General features: G+C 41.6%; 1 protein-coding gene across 2 annotated transcripts in view; it reads right to left on the reverse strand.

Moving 5' to 3' along the window:
• Positions 1 to 16,100, reverse strand: part of TSPAN12 (tetraspanin 12) — a 65,757-nt gene extending 49,657 nt beyond the window's left edge. The window contains exons 1-3 of one of the 2 annotated variants that reach the window (XM_055590777.1): positions 15,916 to 16,100; positions 14,830 to 14,965; positions 22 to 104 (exon numbers count right to left, since the gene is read on the reverse strand). In XM_055590777.1, coding sequence (XP_055446752.1) covers positions 22 to 104; positions 14,830 to 14,895 — 149 coding nt within the window. In that variant the 5' untranslated portion in view covers positions 14,896 to 14,965; positions 15,916 to 16,100. Of the gene's footprint in view, positions 1 to 21; positions 105 to 14,829; positions 14,966 to 15,447; positions 15,568 to 15,915 lie in introns of those variants that run through there. The other variant, XM_055590778.1, reaches the window with a different exon arrangement.
• Positions 16,101 to 16,572: the final 472 nt, after the last annotated feature.

Here is a 16,572-nt window from a genome sequence, read left to right on the forward strand (position 1 = left end):
ATCATTAATTATAAAACCTACCTTGTTTCTGCAGTTAAAGTCAGAACATTATTTAGGTAGTCCCTCATCCAAGCAGACACAGCCAACACGCTGATGGACATTAACTGTGGGTAAAAAATTACAAATTGGTGACCAAGCAGTTATTCATCATGCTCTGCAGGACTTATAACAAAATATCGAGGATTTTATTTACATAATTATTATGATTTTTCCTAATGACCATTTACCACCTGTTGAAATTTACTTTTACTATAAATATCTGCCATTCTGTTTTGTAATTACATCATAGCCACTAAATAGAATGTCACTAAATAGGACACGGAGAGCTGAACTATTAGAAAGTCCAGGACAGGAATTTCACAGAACAACTAAATTATCAAATGTACAAGATGAGCCTAAAATACATCATACGTAAAAGCAAGGAAGCAATAAAATATTACTGATGTCCAAAAAGTCACAGGCACTAACTTCAAAGGACTTCCACTGGCTAAAGTTAAACAATTTGGCCATCAAAATAATACATAATAATAACAACTGCAATGGTTAAAACATCCAATACACTAAAATCTATGAATTCACAAAAATATTTAAACAAAACTCACTAACCAGCTTTGGAGGATATTAGATATTCAACTCATCATTCAGAAAACTGATAAGAATCCAATGTTTATTCAATTTTCCCCATACAAACTAGAGAAAGAACCAAAGACTTAATGAAAGTTTTTACAGAAGAATATCAGCTAATATGTACAGAAAGCAAGATAGAATATCACTATTTGACAATCTTTTCTGAAATAATGGCTCTCTTGGCAAAGATCCTCAATGACTGCCAAAATTATCAGGTCAGTGGCTCTCAGTCCTGTCTGTACATCAGAATCACCCAGGACACTTAAAAAAATTGCTGAGCCCAAGTCAACCCTGAATAAATTCTTGGAAGTGGAGCCTGTGCATCAGAAGTGTGTAAAGGCTGCACAGATGTTCTAATAGGTAGTACAGGGCTGAGAGCTACTGCATTAAGTGAAAGAGGACTGATGGGGACTTTTTAAAAAATATTTATTGAATTTATTTATTGGCTGCCCCAGGTCTTAGTTGTGGCACACAGGATCTTTAGCTGTGGCTTGTAGGATCTAGTTCCCTGACCACAGATGGAACTCCAACCCTCTGTGTTAGTCTTAGCCACTGGACCACCAGCCCTGATGGGGACTTTTAGAATGGAGACATAAAATACCAGATGCCCTGATCAATCTTAACACCACAAAAAGAGACAACAGAGATAATATCTCCCAACGTGATGCAATCAGAAGTACTCAAAGATACTTTTGAGGTATTTTTACCAAAAAGTCAAACGTGAATCTAATCAAGCCTCAAGCTCTAACTATCAGTTTACAGGAAATACAAAGAACAGATTTAAACTTGTTAAACGCCACCATGGGCATGCAATCGACAAAATAAAAAATGTAAGAAATTTTACAGAACAAATGATCTGGTTTCTTTAATTAAAAAAGCTGGGTCATTTGTAGAGATGTGGACAGACCTTGAATCTGTCATACAGAGTGAAATAAGTCAGAAAGAGAAAAACAAATATCATATATCAATGCATATATATAGAAAAATAGTACAGTTGAACCTAGTTCCAGGGCAGGAACAGAGACAGATGTTGAGAATGGACATGTGGACACAACAAGGGAAGGGGAGGGCAGGATGAATTGGGAGATCAGGTTTGACATAAATACACCACCATGTGTAAAACAGATAGCTAATGGGAAGCTGCCGTATAGCACAGGGAGCTCAGCTTGGTGCTCTGTGATGACCTAGAGGGGTGGGATGGTGGGGGTGTGGAAGGCAGGCTCAAGAGGAAGGGGATATATGTGTACTTACAGCTGATTCACTTTATTCTACAGCAGAAACTAATACAATATTTCAAAGCAATTATACTCCAATTAAAAAAAAAAAAAAACTGGCAAGTGGAATAAAAAGATGGAAGGTGAAACTGTTTTAACTTAAAAGAGATTGTTCAAGGCCATGTTGACCTGGTTTGGATCCTGATTTAAATGAACCAACCACAAAGAACCATTTATGAGATGATGGGGGATATTTTAACATGACTGGGTATTTGAAAATATTAGGAAATTATTATTTAGTATTGTAGATATGACAATGGTATTACTTTTTTAAAAGAATCTTTACCTTTTAGAGATACATGATGAATGGTTTAATAAATAATCATGATGCATGGGAGTTAAGTGGGAAGTGGAGGTTGTGTGCGTAACTGGGGATTAATTATACTCTGCTCTCTACTTCTGTGTGTTTTAAATTGTCCATAATTAAAAAAAAAAAAAACAAAATTAAACAGCTACTATCTAGAATATGTTCAAAATGAGCCTTCCTGGGAGGTTTTTCTAAGAGCTGAAAGTTAAGCCTAAGTTCTAAAGGTCTTTCAGAAAATTTTCTCAAATGTGCCTTACCTTAAGTGCAATACAGTAAATTTCAGCTTAATTTGATTTTTAATAGTTTCTGGCATCTAATGAACATTAATTACCATTATGTTAGAAGTTTTCTTTAAATGCTGAAATAATGAACATACAAGACAGGAATGAGTCTTTACTGACTCAAAGAGTGGCCATAAAACATGCGTTCTCAATAAGGGCTCCCAGGTAAGCATGACACCTGGAGCTCTGTGACCTCTTGTTCAGTGAAACATAGTCACCTGCCTGGAAAATCAACTGGTAACCTTATGTCGTCTTCATCTAGCTGCAAATACAGTAGATTCCCCCCTTATCCAAAGAGGATATCTTCTAAGAAATCCAGTGGGTGCCTGAAACCACAGAGTGTCTCAAATCCTGTATATATTAATGGGCGAGTGGCATCTGCAGCACGGCTATAGTGGACAAAGGGATGAGCCACATCCTAGACCTGACAGTGGGAGGTTTCATACTGCTTCTCAGAACCACATAAAACTTATGAATTGTTGATTTCTGGAATTTTCCATCTAATATTTTAGGACCACGATTGACCATGTCTGATCGAAACTACAGAAAATGAAACTGAGGGTAAGGGGAACTACTTCATTTACTCAGCACCAACCATCTGCCTTGTATTCTCTGTATCAGAGTCTCAGACCCAAAAAATGTATAAAAGTAGCAAGATCCCAGCTTCTGTGGAGCTTCTAGATAATTACAGTGTAAAATGTGACATGAAAACCTGTTCAAGGTCTTGCAGATTCTGAACGGTAGAGCTGGATTCAAATCCAGGCCTTCATCTCTGAAGCTTCAGAGTTAGTCACTAACTACCTTCCAAACACAGAAAGAAGCATTATGCTCCACAAACGGGAGGAGCTTCAGTAGCATGGAGGGTTTCTTTCTCAAAGAGGGTGGGGAGCAGGGAGTAGCACGAGGATCATCTGTCTGTCATGGCCAGGCTCAGTCTGAGCATCCAAACAACATTCTTTGCTGAATGAAGGCTCAGGGCTCAATGGCCTAAAACAGGTTAAGAACCTCTGGCCCACAGCTCAGAGGAGAATGAGGCCAGTTATTACCATCCTCGAAAATGCCTTGTATGGGTTTCCCAGGTGGCTCAGTGGTAAAGAATCCATGTGCCAATGCAGGAGACACAAGAGACTCGGGTTCAAGCCCTGCATTGGGAAGATCCCCTGGAGTAGGAAATGGCAAACCACTCGAGTATTCTTGTCTGGAGGAGCCTGGCAGGCTATAGTCCAGACTGTCACAATGAGTGGGACATGACTGAGTGAGTGAGCACACACAGGCACACTTGTGAGCACACACACATTACCACCCTCATCCCTGTTGGGAGTGAAGAACAGATTGTAAACCTAATAAAAGTTCCCCAGGGGCTCTGTCACAGTGTATTAACTGTGTTTCTAGCTCCTGCAAACTTGATGCTTTAACATCTGTTCTACATGCTCATGCTGGACACATCTTGGTCTGGACAAACCGATAATATGCCTGAGTCACCTTGCCTTGGCCACCTTCTATCTGACCTTAGGAGGAGTCCTTCTCCAAGGGACATAGCTTTCATTTTTAAATACAAACCAAGCAATCCAGAGTGCACACTCCCAACCACTCCTTTATCGAGCTCTTTCATTCCAGGCCACTCTACACCTGCCCAAATCACCACAAGGTCCACGTGCCAGACAACTAGGGAGAGAGGCTGCTGAAAGTATTCAAATTAGCCAATCCAAAACCTATTTACCCTGCCTTGCAAGTTCCTTCTTGAAGAAGCCCCAGTAAAAGTACTTGCCCAGTGCCCTTCTCTCCCTGCCTTGTGATGGATCCCATGCTTCCCCTCTTGGTCCACCATGATGAGAACTGTACTCTGTCACTTGGGATCTTCAAGTATAACACACAACGCTTTCAATGACAGTTATCTTCTGATCTGTTGACCCTGAAGTGAAGTAAAATGAAGTGAAAGTCTCTCAGTCGTGTCTGACTCTTTGCAACCTCATAGACTGTAGCCTGCCAGGCTCCAGTGTCCATGAAATCCTCCAGGCCAGAATACTGGAGTGGGTAGCCGTTCCCTTCTCCAGGGGATCTTCCCAGCCCAGGGATCAAATCCAAGTCTCCTGCATTACAGGTAGATTCTTTACCAGCTGAGCTACCAGAGAAGCCATTTTCAATGACAGTTATCTTCTGATCTATTGGCTTTACCAGTCCTCAATAATCACAGAACCTATTACAACACACAGAGCTAGCAGGGGACCATAAACCATTTGATTAAATCTGAGGCTAAATGGTCTTCCTCTACTTGGCTATATGTGGGTGTTCAAATAACATATGTTTAAGGAGGTCAGGAAATTCTACCATTGTGCCATTTTATTTATTCACCTTAATTCTTTGGCAGTTATCAATAATCCTCTTCTACCATCGTCAGAATAATAACTGATACTGATTTCTCCATATTTTAATTTCTCACAGGCTGTTGAGCCAATTTTCAATTATCATAGCTCTAAGACAGCTATTAGGGCTTGTGGCTCAGACAGTAAAGAATCTGCCTACAATGCAAGAGACCTGGGTTTGATCCCTGGTCAGGAAAATCCCCTGGAGAAGGGAATGGATACCCACTCTATTATTCTTGCCTGGAGAATTCCATGTACAGAGACCACAGTCCGTGGGGTCACAAAGAATAGGACATGACTAAGCAGCTAACACTTTCACTTTCAAGACAGGTAGCAATAAATTATCAGATTCTTCATTTTGTATAATATAGTATCAGTGGTTGTCATTATATAAACAGTACTTCCATTCATAACTTCCCTGGAGAAGGGAATGGCAACCCACTCCAGTATCCCTGCCTGGAAAATCACATAGACAGGAGCCTGGTGGGCTGCAGTCCATGGGGTTGCAAAGAGTCATGCATGACTGAGTGACTAACATCCATTCATAACAAAAATGTTTTTTCTAAAAACAGCATATTCAAAAACATTTCTAATATGGTAGAATGGTTAAAAGCATGGTTCTGAATTGATTCTTTCTTTCAAAAAATATATATTGATCAGCTGCTCTCTGTCAGGCACTGTGCAATGAACTGGAGATATACTGATTGGCAATAGCAGGCACCCTCTCAAATCTATGTTGAAATTTTATACTAAGTGAAGAGGTCACATGTTAGTCAACTCATGAGAGACATAAACGTGTAACTGTAAACTGTAATTAAGTAAGAGGAAGGAATAATATGAGTTACTGTAGGAACTCATTTTAGGGTGGCTGACCTAGTCCATGGGGTCAAAGGGCCTTCTCCAGACAGCTAAGATCTAAAGGATAATTATCAAGTTCATTAGGGAAAGGGAGGCTGAAAAGAACATTCCAGTCAGAAAGAACAGCAAGAGTCCCAGAGTGGAAGGCAGCAGGATATGTTCAAGGAAGGGAGACCGGCACAGGGCAGGCATGAAAAGCCAGACAGGGGCCAGATCACGGGTCCTAGAGGTCACTGTTTGTTAGTCATGTGATGACAATGACCATGAGATGCCATTGAATCCAAAAGTCTTGGTTTGAATTTGAGTTCAGCTCTGCTCCTTTCCATCTTCATGACTTTGGGTGTGTCACTTAACCTTTCCTAAGCTTCAGTTTCCTCCCATATAAAACATTATAATAGCAAGTCCGACTTCATAGAGGATTCCGGGGATGAAAAAAGAGCAGGATTCTTTTACATACTATCTATTACTATCTCAAGCCACTTTTGACCTCAGGGCTTTCTCTTAATCTTTCTCAGTTTAGGAGACAACTCCTCAATTCAGTTCAGTTCAGTCACTCAGTCGTGTCCGACTCTTTGCGACCCCATAAATCACAGCACGCCAGGCCTCCCTGTCCATCACCAACTCCTGGAGTTTATTCAGACTCATCCATCGAGTCAGTGATGCCGTACAGCCATCTTATCCTCTGTTGTCCCCTTCTCCTCCTGCCCCCAATCCCTCCCAGCATCAGAGTCTTTTCCAATGAGTCAACTCTTCGCATGAGGTGGCCAAAGTACTGGAGTTTCAGCTTTAGCATCCTAAATCAGTTCAAAAATGGAATCTTCTGCTACATGAAGGTCTAACAAATGCAGGGAAAAGGCAGACTTGAAATAGAACCATCTACTGAACTTCCACAGCCATTCTTGGTTCTGACATCTCTAAAACTGAACTCGTCTTCATTCTTCTGGATACCTATATGTCCCTCCCACTGTTCTTCCTTTCTCAGTAAATGGTATGATCAATGCTTCAATCACAGTCACTGGCACCTTGGCAGGCAGCCTGAACCTCTCCCTCTTCCTCAGTCTACATCTCATTACTTTCAAGTCCTGCAGATTGTTCCCGCAACACGCCTCGTGAATTCCTCCCCCTTTCCTGCCACTTCCGGCTAGTCCAGGCCCTCAACCTCTTGCCAGGCAATTATAATCATCTTACAATAGGACTCTCCAGTTCATGGATTTCACCTCAAATTCACCCTTCAGTTAGCTTTATAAAATGCAAATCAAGTTCTTCTGCTTATAAACCTCTAATAGCTGCCCCTTATGGCTCCTTGCCATCGCTCACTTCTACTTCCTCCAGCTCTCTCCTAGAGAATAAGTTTAAATTCTGCAGCAGACACACGGGGCCCTCTCCAGTTACCCTTTGACCTCTTCCTTCAACTTATTTCCTGCCAGCTCCTTCCCACACACATTCTGTCCTCGGATGACCAAAGTCTAGCTTCTGCTTCTCTGATATGTACCGCTGCAGACCTCCTGAACCTATGTCTTTGTCCCTGTCGTTCCCTCTGCCTAAAATGCAATTCTGCTCCAGCCTGTCCATCTCAGGAGCAGAACAACCTTATCCTTAAAGACCAGCTCAAACATGAGGCTTTTCTCCCAGCTCCCTCCTTACCCAGAGTCAGTGTTCTTGTCTAGACTTCAGAGCACTGATCTACGGTTGCCTTACCCACCCATCTCATCGACTAGAGGTCACAGACCACTGCCTCTAGCTTCCTCTCACAATACAGTACCAGGCCTAGTAGTGAGACCTGCTACATGTTAGATGAATGAATGAGAACATAATTAAAGGAAGATGATTTCAACTTGTCAGACAAGCTAACTAATGGAGAAGCTCAGCAAAATCAGGAGATGCTTTAAGTAGAACCGAGCTTTCTATCACTGGAAGTTTTCCAGTTGAGAGACGCTTGCCACATTACATGATCAAAGATTTATATATCAGGTCAGAAGCTGGCTTAAGTGTTCTCAAAAGTCCTTTAAACTGCAAACGTCGTATTCTACTTGGCTCAACTGCTTTTTTTCACTGTAGTTATCCAAGTGTCACAACTGTGCATAGAGTTATCAGGCAAAATAAATAAGACCAACACAAGCTTGATCTCATAGCAAGCAAGCAATTCTGAAAAGAAGCTGCTTTTTATTGACATTATTTCCAGCCATGTTAAGTGTATGAGAACAGTTCAATTCTCGGAACAATTTTACTCACTAGGGTTGAGAAAATAATAATGGTAACAATGAACACAGTACATATTATAGCAAGAAACAAAGCTAAAATGAGATTCGGTCACCTCAGTATCTAATCCTGATGTTATTAAATCCAGAAGGACAAATTATGCAAGTAATTTAGGACTCCTTACTAATAATGCTATTGCCCACTAATTTTCCCACTTAAAATAATTCTTCAACTGCCATTCATGATGACTAAATTATTAGTGCATTGTAGCTATCACATGTAGCAAGGTTCATAGCTCCTTACATCTTCTCCAATATAGAAAAATATTACCTGTAGTTCAAGGAATATTTAGAAAATAACACAAATATTGCTTTTTTAAGATTTTTTTTATGTGAATAATTTTCACAGTCTTTATTGAATTTGTTACCATATTGCTTCTGTTTTCTGTTTTGTTTTTTTTTGGCCACAATGCATGTGGGAGTTAGCTCCCTGACCAGGGATCCAGCCTGCACCCTGTACATTGAAGGCAAAGTCTTAACCATTGGACCGCCAGGAAAGTCCTCACAAATATTACTCTAAAGAAATATATTTCATGTACTACTTGGCAGGTCCTTTGCCACCTTCTGTCTTGCAAAAACATTTAGAAAATGTGAGCTCTTAACAAATATTTATAAAAATGAAATGTGCTATCTTGCTGATACATTCTGGCTTTGCTTGAATCTAATCATGTAAAAAATGAAAATCAGGTTTTCTAAATCAGAATTTATTATGAAATGTATATGTATAGTTTCCACCAAATAGTAAGGTCACAGTCCAAAAACAGCCATTTTCATCCTTCAGCTGTCTGACACACATAATATATAATCTCATATAAGGTGACAGTAACACCAGTCATTTCTGCTCCAGGCTGACAGATGTCTAAAGCCTCCTACCTAAACTTCTCTTTTTATGTCAAATCTGTTAGCAAAGAGCAGAGTGGGGAACAGGGACCGGGAACTTAGTTACATTTCTGTCTCTACAGAGAACTTGGACAAGTAATTCAAACTTTTAGAAACTGTTCGCTCATGTTGAAAATGAAGAAATTGAACTAGGTGCTCTTAAAATTCCCTTTTTTCTTAAAAAACAAAAAGACTCTAACTCTTATTTATTAAAATGTAAAGGTAAATCAATTTTTGATAATTTGGAAGCTGGTAGCCCAAGGCAAGGATTTCCCGGGAACATGCCCATTTCATGTTTCCAGGCCTGCCCCCCTCTGCTTTTTAATCAGTTCATGCCTCAACCAGCTTCCCTTCTAGCGCTGGGGGCAGCAGCAGAAAAGAGCAAACAGATAAGACTGTTGGTAAATGCTGTGAAAGAGCAGGCATTGTAAATGATGGCTGAAATGAGTTCCGGAGATTACCTGTGGGCATCATTTAAGCATGAACATCTGCTAATTAGGCCTGAATAAATCAATAGCACCTAGGAACTGTGCTGACTAATAGTTTCTATAGATCATGTTGCCCTGCAGACAGGTGACCATACATCCTGCTCTGACCAGGATGGCTCCGCTTTGAACCCCTGTTATCCTGGCATCATTATCAAGAGAGACGATCCCTTTAACTTAACTATCAAACTTGGCCTGATTTCCACAATAAATGAACCGGTTACTCCATAGACGCTGCAGGTCAAAGAAAGGGGAATGGCCTCGTTCTACACCATGGTTTCTTCAGAGACATGACTGTGACTGTTCTGAGTGGAGATGATGAGTGAGGGGCCTATGAGTCCAGTTGGCAGCAAGACTGTGACCCAAAGAAACCTCCACGCCCTTCTCCTTGAAACACTTCCTTAAGAAGCATGCAGTGGCCTGTCTTTGCTCAGCTGAGCCAACTGCATTAAAAAAAATTGTATTAGCTTTGCCCCTGAGACTAAAGTTTATTTAATGTTTATTTTTAAAAAGCACTGACATTTCTTGGAGGGCTCCCCACTATTCCTTAGGAAGAGTTAAAGTAAACTGGAATGCCTTTCATAGTATAAAGCTGGGCGGACGGCGAGGGGGATGGCATCAATTTTAAAAGTCGTATTTTCATATGACTATATAAATGTTGTGTGAATGCAAACACCCACTTGCCAAGAACCTCTTTAGGGTCTTCATGGGTCAAACACCTAAGATTCACTACAGAGAGCTGGAGAAAAAGAAACCAAACATAAAGACTTCTGTTTTTTTCATCTAGCTTGTATGGATCCCAAAAGTGTGAACCAGATTTCCTGTCTACTTTTTAGGCTTTCTTTTATAAGCTTTTTTTCATATTTCACCAAGAGTAGTTCCTCTCTCTTGCTACTATCTTTGGTAATGGTAACAATGGCTCCTATCTGCTGGTGAGAAAAGAGACTTTAATACAGACGGGATATTATACTTATAGAAAATAATAAACAAACGTGTGAGGACTGTTGTGTTCACCAATTTCAGGAATTTCCAAAAAGAACATATGCATTCATATTTCCAATAGCAGAAAATTATCATCTAAGAATGGCAAACACTCATACGATAAAGCCACAGAACTTGTCTTTAAAATGGAGGAAAGCTTTCATTTATGAAATAATATGTCATTTAGAAAGGAAAAGTGTGATACATTTGAGGTAAAAATAACCCATTTCCTTGCTCCATCGTGGCCAGAACGTGAATCATGGTCTCAAAAGGACTCTTCGGGCAGTTTGTTCACATTCCCTCTGTCTCATGTGCCCTTCCCCATTACAAACCCACAAAACTCATGACAAACCTCAGGGGCCCAGATCTTTCTGCCCATCCCAATACAGCAGAACCAGTCTCACGCTTCTTTAAGCAAAAGAGCCACTCAACAGATGGTAAATCAAGGTGACCGGATACATAGCAATGAATGAATGTGGTGCAATTGTGATCCTGAATACTCTGAATTGCTTCCTCTTAGACAGGTCTATCTATACCTCCCACTTAACAATTAAATATGCAAGATATAATTTTACCGAAACGAATCAGCTTAATATCCAACTCCCGGAACACAAAACCAAAATTGTATAGGTCCTCAGTGTTTTTCCAAATAAAATTTATTTTTCTTTCCTTAAAATTCTTGTTCAGTAGAGAAGGGGAGAAGATATCAGTATAGTAGAAGTGAATAGTGGAAAAGTCTACATTAAGTGCTAGTCTATGTTTAATGCTTCCCTGGTGGCTCAGCAGTAAAGAATCTGCCTGCCAATGCAGGAGACTTGGGTTTGATGCCTGAGTCGGGAAGGTCCTCTGGAGAAGGAAATGGCAACCCACTCCAGTATTCTTGCCTGGGAGATCCCATGGACAGAGGAGCCTGGTGGGCTATAGTCCACACGGTCGCAAAGAGTCGGGCACAACTTAGTGACCAAAACAAGAAATGCTATGTGAAAAGTAAAAGGATACAGCTTTTGATCCCAAAGGTAACAAGAGCAGTTATCTCAATCCCACAAAACCAGACACCAGAACAATCATTCTCTCTATCCTCATGATAAACTCAAGTTCATGCCACACTGGTTTGTTCTGCTTTTAATTTCAAAAGAACTAAAAGCAAGGATTAAAGCCTTGCTCCTCCAAGTTTGGCACTCAGACTAGAGGCAATGGCATCACAGAGGGGCTTTTAGGAATGCAGGCTCTCAGGCCCAACCCCAGAGGTACCATATCAGAATCTGCATTTTAATAAGATGCCCAGGTGATTTGTAGGCACATGGAGGTTGAGAAGCACTGCTGTGGCGGACTTGGAATGAGCAGGTGGACAGCTAATCCCTTCCTACTGAAGATGTTTACTTCTCTGCTGCAAATAAATTCACCACCAATCCCAACAGTAAAACTTTTGCTGCGCTTAGAGGAAAAAAAAAAAAAGACTTTAACTCTGTTCTGCTAACTTACTAACAAGTGAATGAACTTCTCTGAGTAACGTCTCTTTACTACTCCCTCCACTCCCATTTTTCATGGCTATTATGAGAATTAGATGAGAAATTAGCCTCAGGATGTCCAGGAATGTGCCCGGCACAAGGAATAAAACTGCTTCGCATTCAATAAAGAAATATAGGATGTGCAAACATTGCTTTATCATTGAAAGAATAACATCAATGTTCCCAAAGTTAATGTATATGTTTCATACAGCTCCAACAAAACTCCCAACAGATATTTTTAATTGTACAAAACAATCTTAAAGTCCATATGGAAAAAGAAACCTTAACCAAGATAAGAAAGGCAGGTGCTTTAAGAGAACACAAGAACTATATATATATATATATATATGTATATATATATATATATATATATATATATATAAAATTCAAGAGAAAAATTCTACTGAAAACATACAAAACTCTGTTTATATAAAATGATTTGTTTATATAAAGTGATGCTCAAGCTTACTGCTAGTGGAGGAGGAAAAAAAATTAAGTATCAGTGAAATAACATTTTAAACTTTTCAGATTGGTGAAAGTCAAAAGGTGTCAAAATACCAACAAGATGGCAGCAAATAGTTGTGTACCTATAACAGAGTATATGGGTACTTTTATTTCTAGGAGATGGATTCCCAGGACAGGATTACTAGATCAGAGGAATGCAGGAGTGGTAGAAACAGTAGTAGTATTAATCATAACAATAACAGTTACTACTATTATCAATACAATGACTATTACTAATACAATGATTCCTTTGATTCAACTGGCAATCTTCTTATTACAGTAGACTATTACTGAGCATCATTATGTAGCAGGAGTAACAACTGCAGGTACTACAGCTATCATTGCTACTGCTACTACATCGACGGCTCTTATTAAGTAGCACTGTCCAAGTACTTTATGTATATCAACTCTAATCCTTCCAACAACTCTAAAATATAGGAACTACCATTCCTATTTCACTGACTAGGAAACTGAGACACTAAATATGCCTGGCAGACATAGTAAGCACTACATAAATATCAGCTATTTGGTTGTCATCATTACATATCCTCTCACATAGCAATCCCACTCTTCAACTCTAGCCAAATGAGAAAAACAGCCTAATAAAAAATAGCAAATATGTACCTGAATGGGCATATGTGAACAGGTATGAGAAAAGATATTTTCTCATGAAATAAAGAAAAATACTGAAGGATGCACACTAGGCAATTAGCACATATTATTTTGGTGGCAGAGAGATGATATTTGGAGACGAGAAGGGCTAGAGAAAGGGGGAAGCAATTTCAATAAATCAAAACATGCACAAGGAAAGTAAGAGTGTTGAAGGACCAGATAACAACAAAGAAACAACATTCTACATTCTTTGGGGACACAAAGAGCCATGGAGGAGTTTAAGGAATACGTGTTTCAAATTTCATTACTCAGAAGGGCAATATTTTTGTTAAATGATTTGAATCTCCCCAACACATACACATGATACAAATTATTGAGAAAATTGCCAAAAAAATTATTCTTTGTCGAATAAAAAATGCCCTAGTAATTCCAAGGTTCAAACACAGTACTCATCCAAGTAAAGGCCCTGTCTAGGGGCAAGAAAGCCAAGTTCTGCTCCTGACACTGTCATCAATGGGCTATTTGACCTTTGGCAAGTCACTAACCTACATTTATTTTTCTCATACCCAAAGTAAGGAAGTTCAACAGATGATCTTTAAATTCCCTTTTAGTTATAAAAATGTGATGATTCTGTAATTAAAAACCATAAAGTAGAAAAGTGAAAAACTAGTAAACAGAAGTAACCGTTATTACACATTTTAGAGACACAGTGTTAGAGATCTTAATACTTTATAGGTAAGCAGATAATTTAATGACCCACTTAAATATGTACATTTTTAGAATTAAAAACTGCAATAAGATCAATTAGGTATTTTACATTTCCAGGTGGCAAATATGCTTTAATTTTCATGTTGAGAAAAAAAATGTTACCTGTTTTGATATCTTTCCGATTACTTGCAGAATTAAGGCTTAATTTGTCACCTTAAAATGGAACCATCCATAAGTTCAACCAAAATGTCATCCTCTAGAGACCATATGTCATAACCGAATGCAAAAAAGCTGCTCAAGCCCAGCAGGTCAGCCAAATAAACACATTACTCATTAAAAATTCCAACAGAACATTCTGAATATAAATTACTAATAGAATACAAATTTGGCACACAAAAAAAGTATCTGCTTAAGCATGACAGCTTCTGAAAGCAACACTGTTTTAATTTTTATAGTTTGCTCATAAGTTTTGTAAATAACAATGTGATTATTAATAACACTTAATGAACATTTATGCCTGGCTGCAAAGCATAAAAAGTCACTAACTCAAAAGGCATAAAGATTTCCATGAGCTTGTTAAATTTTATGTATTTTATTTCCTTAAATGGTTATGGGATTTTCCAAAAGCATACACAAAATTCCTTAAAACTTTGCCAACTTAGAAATAGTTACATGAAAACCACCTTTTCAGACTATAAGGAATCTCCTAGAAAACTCTACGCAGTCTCTTAATAGGATATCTGGGTATGAATTCCTACAACCGAAAAAAAAATAGTAAGACTTCTTGCTCCAACCAAATTTTATAGGATGACGTAAGGAAACAATTTATGGCTTGCACGGTTATCTGAAATTCCTGAAAACAAGCAGTTCCCTAAGTAGTATGTCAAAATTTTCTTATCTACAAGCACAAGCACGTGCATTTATTTATATCCCTAGATTAACTTCAAGTCTAATTTTACTGCCACTAGTATCCAGGGGTGGATTTCTTTTTTCTAATTACAAATGGAACTTGAGCTAGATCAAAGGCATTTAAAGGTCAAAATATACTTCTGCGAAAAATACAGGGTGTGATCGCATGTAATTAATTAATGCTTAGCCATGCCCTTTGGCGCTTTATGTGGTGGCTGCAGGAAGCCGAGTCCAGCCGTCCCCACCTGTTGGTGCAAGTGGGCTGCTTGACTTACCCAGAAGAGCAGATTGAGCGCGTAGAGCAGGCAGCGCAAGCACTTCACAGAATCTTCTCTCGCCATCGTGAGCCCCAAGAGAGAGAAGCCCCATCCTTTCAACACATCCTACCCCCACGGGCTAAACAGCAGCGATCTGCAGAGGGCGGGGGAGAACAGGAGACTCCTGACCACCGCGCTCCCCAACCCCCGCACATCTCTCCTCTGTCAGCCCTCAGCCCGGTCCAGGGTCTGGTCCGAAGCCTATTTCATTCTAGACATCGTTTCATGGCAAATCACTTGTTAAAGTTATAATAGTAACCTAAACTTCCCAAAGTTCCAAACCGGCTTCAGATAACACCTGCTGGGGAAGAGAAAAGATCGTCTCCCTAGATGAATGAATGCGCACACTAGATTTGCGTTCTCAGGAGACACGCGGCGGTGTCCTCTGCATTCTGATGAGACGCTCTTTAAAACCTCCCTCAATCCACACCGCTCCTCCGGGACAGCTCTGCTCCGAGCGGTCCCGAAGGTTGGAAAGCACACCACCCCCCACCCCCCCGGAGATGTCACAAATGCCGCCCGAGACATCGAAGGTGCGAGTGCCCCTCTCATTGGGACAGTTCCTGCGCCCCCCACCTCCGCAGCCCCTTCCGCATCCCGCAGCTCCGGTGTGAACACGGGCCACTGGAGGGGGCGCAGCGCTGAGCTGGGATTCCGCCCGGCGACTAGGGTTTCTCTGGGAGAATGTGAGAAATGATGTTTCGGCCCCGGAATGATGGATTAGTCGGGGGCGGGGGGCGGGGAGGGGCGCAGGGGAATTAGGGCCGGTGCAGCTGTGCAGACGCCGGCTTAGTCATTCATGTCCCCCCCTCCCCCGGCCCCGACCCCGGTCCCGGCCGCGACCCCGCGCTCCCAGCCGCCGGAGGAGCACAAAGCCCAGCGCGGTCAGCGGCCCCGCCACCCCGGCGCGCGCCCCCGGCAGGGCGCGCGGGGAAGCGCGGGCGGCTGGGAGCCCCGGAGCCAGCCTCTAAGTAGTTTAGCACACAGCGCCGGCGGGCTGGCGGGACAGCGGGCAGGAAGGACGAGAGACGCGCGGCCACTCACCGTCCGCGCTGGGCTCCGCGCCCCGATCCCGCCGGGGGACAGTCTGGGAAGCGCGGCGGGGGCTCATCGGGGCAGGGGCGCTCCTCCCGGACAGCCGCAGGGCTGCATTGGCTCAAACTGGAGACGCTTCCTTCTCTTCCTCTCCCCTCGTCCCCCCCGCCGCCGTCGCCGCCTCCTGGGAAAAAGGAAAAAAAAAAAAAAAAAGTCCTGGGCAGCAGTTGCTGGAAAGTCTCTACTAAGCCACCTCCCAGCGCCGCTGTCCCTCCCAAGTCCACGCCAAGTCCGGACGAGGCAGCGGCGGCGGCCAGGGCCAGCTGCACGCACTCTCGGCGCATGCTCGGGCCACCGGCCGCCCGGCCGCGAGCCTAGTGGCTGTTTCTTGTCCCCTAGCCAGTCGCGAGCCCCCCGAAGGGACGCCTCACCTTTACGCGGGCCAGAGAAAGCTAAAGCCTAGGCGCTTTGAAAACGTTCGCGCAGCAAGCCCCTTTAAAATGGTGGTGTCGGAGGAGGGGAGGCTGGGTTATAGCCATAGGGAAACAGGCTTTTATTATATGAAAATATTTGTGTTTGAGAAGGGGGGTGGAGTGGCCCAGCTTAGTTCCTGCAATGAGAAACTAGTTTTCACAACCTTTCGAGAGCCACCTCCTGTGATTTGTC

This window comes from Bubalus kerabau, chromosome 8, assembly GCF_029407905.1.
Source record: "Bubalus kerabau isolate K-KA32 ecotype Philippines breed swamp buffalo chromosome 8, PCC_UOA_SB_1v2, whole genome shotgun sequence".
NCBI classification, from domain to species: domain Eukaryota; kingdom Metazoa; phylum Chordata; class Mammalia; order Artiodactyla; family Bovidae; genus Bubalus; species Bubalus kerabau.